Below are 1,766 nucleotides of genomic sequence, written 5' to 3'. Positions count from 1 at the left end.
TAAACATCAACAAAATAAATAAATCAACAAAACAAAATGAAAAAAAATCTAACGAAACCCTAATTTACAAACATAAGAAAAAAAAGGGGAACGAACAAAAACTGAAATAGCAGAGTTTAAATAACCCAAAAAAAGGAAAAATTCCAAGCCCTGATAAAATCGAAGTCAGACGACTGAACATGAAGAAGGGATAAAAATTTCTTCTGGAAATGAAGATAAACCTCTCCCTCTCTGGACCGAAAACCACCCAAAAAATGCAAGAAGCACAAATGCAAAGCATAAGAAACCCAAACGAAAAGACAAAGAAAAAATGGAGAGAAGAAGAAGACGAAAAGCATATATTCAGATTAAAAAAAGCTTAGAACTCTGAAGATCCATTAACACGTGAAAAAAGCTGCAGACAAAGAGGAGAAAAGAAGCTTCACGGAAAGGATGAGAGAGAGAAGAAAAGAAACAAAAGAATTGTCCAGAAGACATGAAGATAGAAGCTTCGAGGAATAACAAAAATCATTATAGTATTAATTTGAGTCAAAAGTACGAAAATACTCAAACAAAAAACAAAGCAAAAACAAACAACCAAGGATAAAACGGCAAAGACATATATTTAGGACACAGCCGAAATTTTTTCAAATAAGAAAATTACGAAAATACCCATACAAAAAATAAAGTAAAAAAAAGAACCGAGGCTAAAACGGTAAAAACACAAAATTAGGACACATTCGGAATTTTTTCAAAGAAAAAGTATAAGAAGGACCCGGCACTGTACTTAGTACAGTGAACCGGGTGCCTCCTTTAGTAATAGGTGTAATGTAATAAGCAAGCATGATGGGCTTCGTTTTGGGCCTATAACGGATGGGCTTATAAACACAGGCAAGGCCCACATTTCCCATACCACGCCCATAACTGAAAGAAAAGGAAGACGGCAAAACCTCCAATTCACTAGACATCAATCATCAATGGCGACTCTAAAGGAGATCCTAATGCGGCGCCCAGTGGCTGCCAGGGGGGGGGGGGCGCCCGGCCACCCCCGCCGGTGGGGCCGGCGCTGGGGCAGTACAGGCTGAACTTAATGGCGTTCTGTAAGGACTTCAACGCCCGTACTCAGAAGTACAAGCCCGACACTCCGATGGCCGTCACCATCACGGCCTACAAGGACAACACTTTCGACTTCATCGTGAAGTCTCCGGCTGCCACGTGGTACCTGAAAAAAGCGGCGGGGATCGAGGGCGGGAGCAGCCGGCCGGGACACTTGGAGGCGGCGACGCTGTCGGTAAAGCACATCTACGAGATCGCGAAGATCAAGCAGTCGGATCCGTTCTGCCAGTACATGCCCTTGGAGTCAATCTGCAAGTCGATCATTGCGACGGCTAATTCCATGGGGATTAAGGTCGTTAATCACTTGGAGGATTGATATTTCTTCATTTAATTGCTGCTTCTTTTTTTTTCCCCCCGGAAGAATTCTAGGGTTTTGATTGGGATTCCCTTGTGATTTCTGGCGTTGTGTTAGGTTGTAGGTTCCAAAGGAAAGATACTTTGGAGGTTGATGAGAAAATCTCACATACTGTTGAAAAACACTTGGTTCATTTTCATGAATTTCTGGACTGGAAGTGTAATGAATGAGAATTACTTGTTGAAGCTTTTGATGATTCAATGATGGATTTTGTTAGGAAATATACTTCCTTTTTCAAGCTGTGTAGTGTAGGAATGAGAATGTTGTGGTACTGTGTTTTAGCTTTGATTTTCCCTTGTTATTAAGAACCCCCCGC

General features: G+C 41.3%; 1 protein-coding gene across 1 annotated transcript; it reads left to right on the top strand.

Annotated features, from left to right (window-relative positions):
• The first annotated feature begins 924 nt into the window (after positions 1-924).
• Positions 925-1,688, top strand: LOC21390475 (54S ribosomal protein L19, mitochondrial). The gene is given in 2 exon segments (XM_010104943.2): positions 925-1,002; positions 1,005-1,688. Coding segments are annotated over 2 exon segments (453 nt in total). The 5' UTR covers positions 925-956; the 3' UTR covers positions 1,412-1,688.
• Positions 1,689-1,766: the final 78 nt, after the last annotated feature.

The sequence above is a fragment of the Morus notabilis genome, unplaced genomic scaffold (genome assembly GCF_000414095.1).
Source record: "Morus notabilis unplaced genomic scaffold, ASM41409v2 Scaffold341, whole genome shotgun sequence".
In the NCBI taxonomy this organism is placed as follows: Eukaryota; Viridiplantae; Streptophyta; class Magnoliopsida; order Rosales; family Moraceae; genus Morus; species Morus notabilis.
This window is presented reverse-complemented; position numbering and strand designations above follow the sequence as displayed.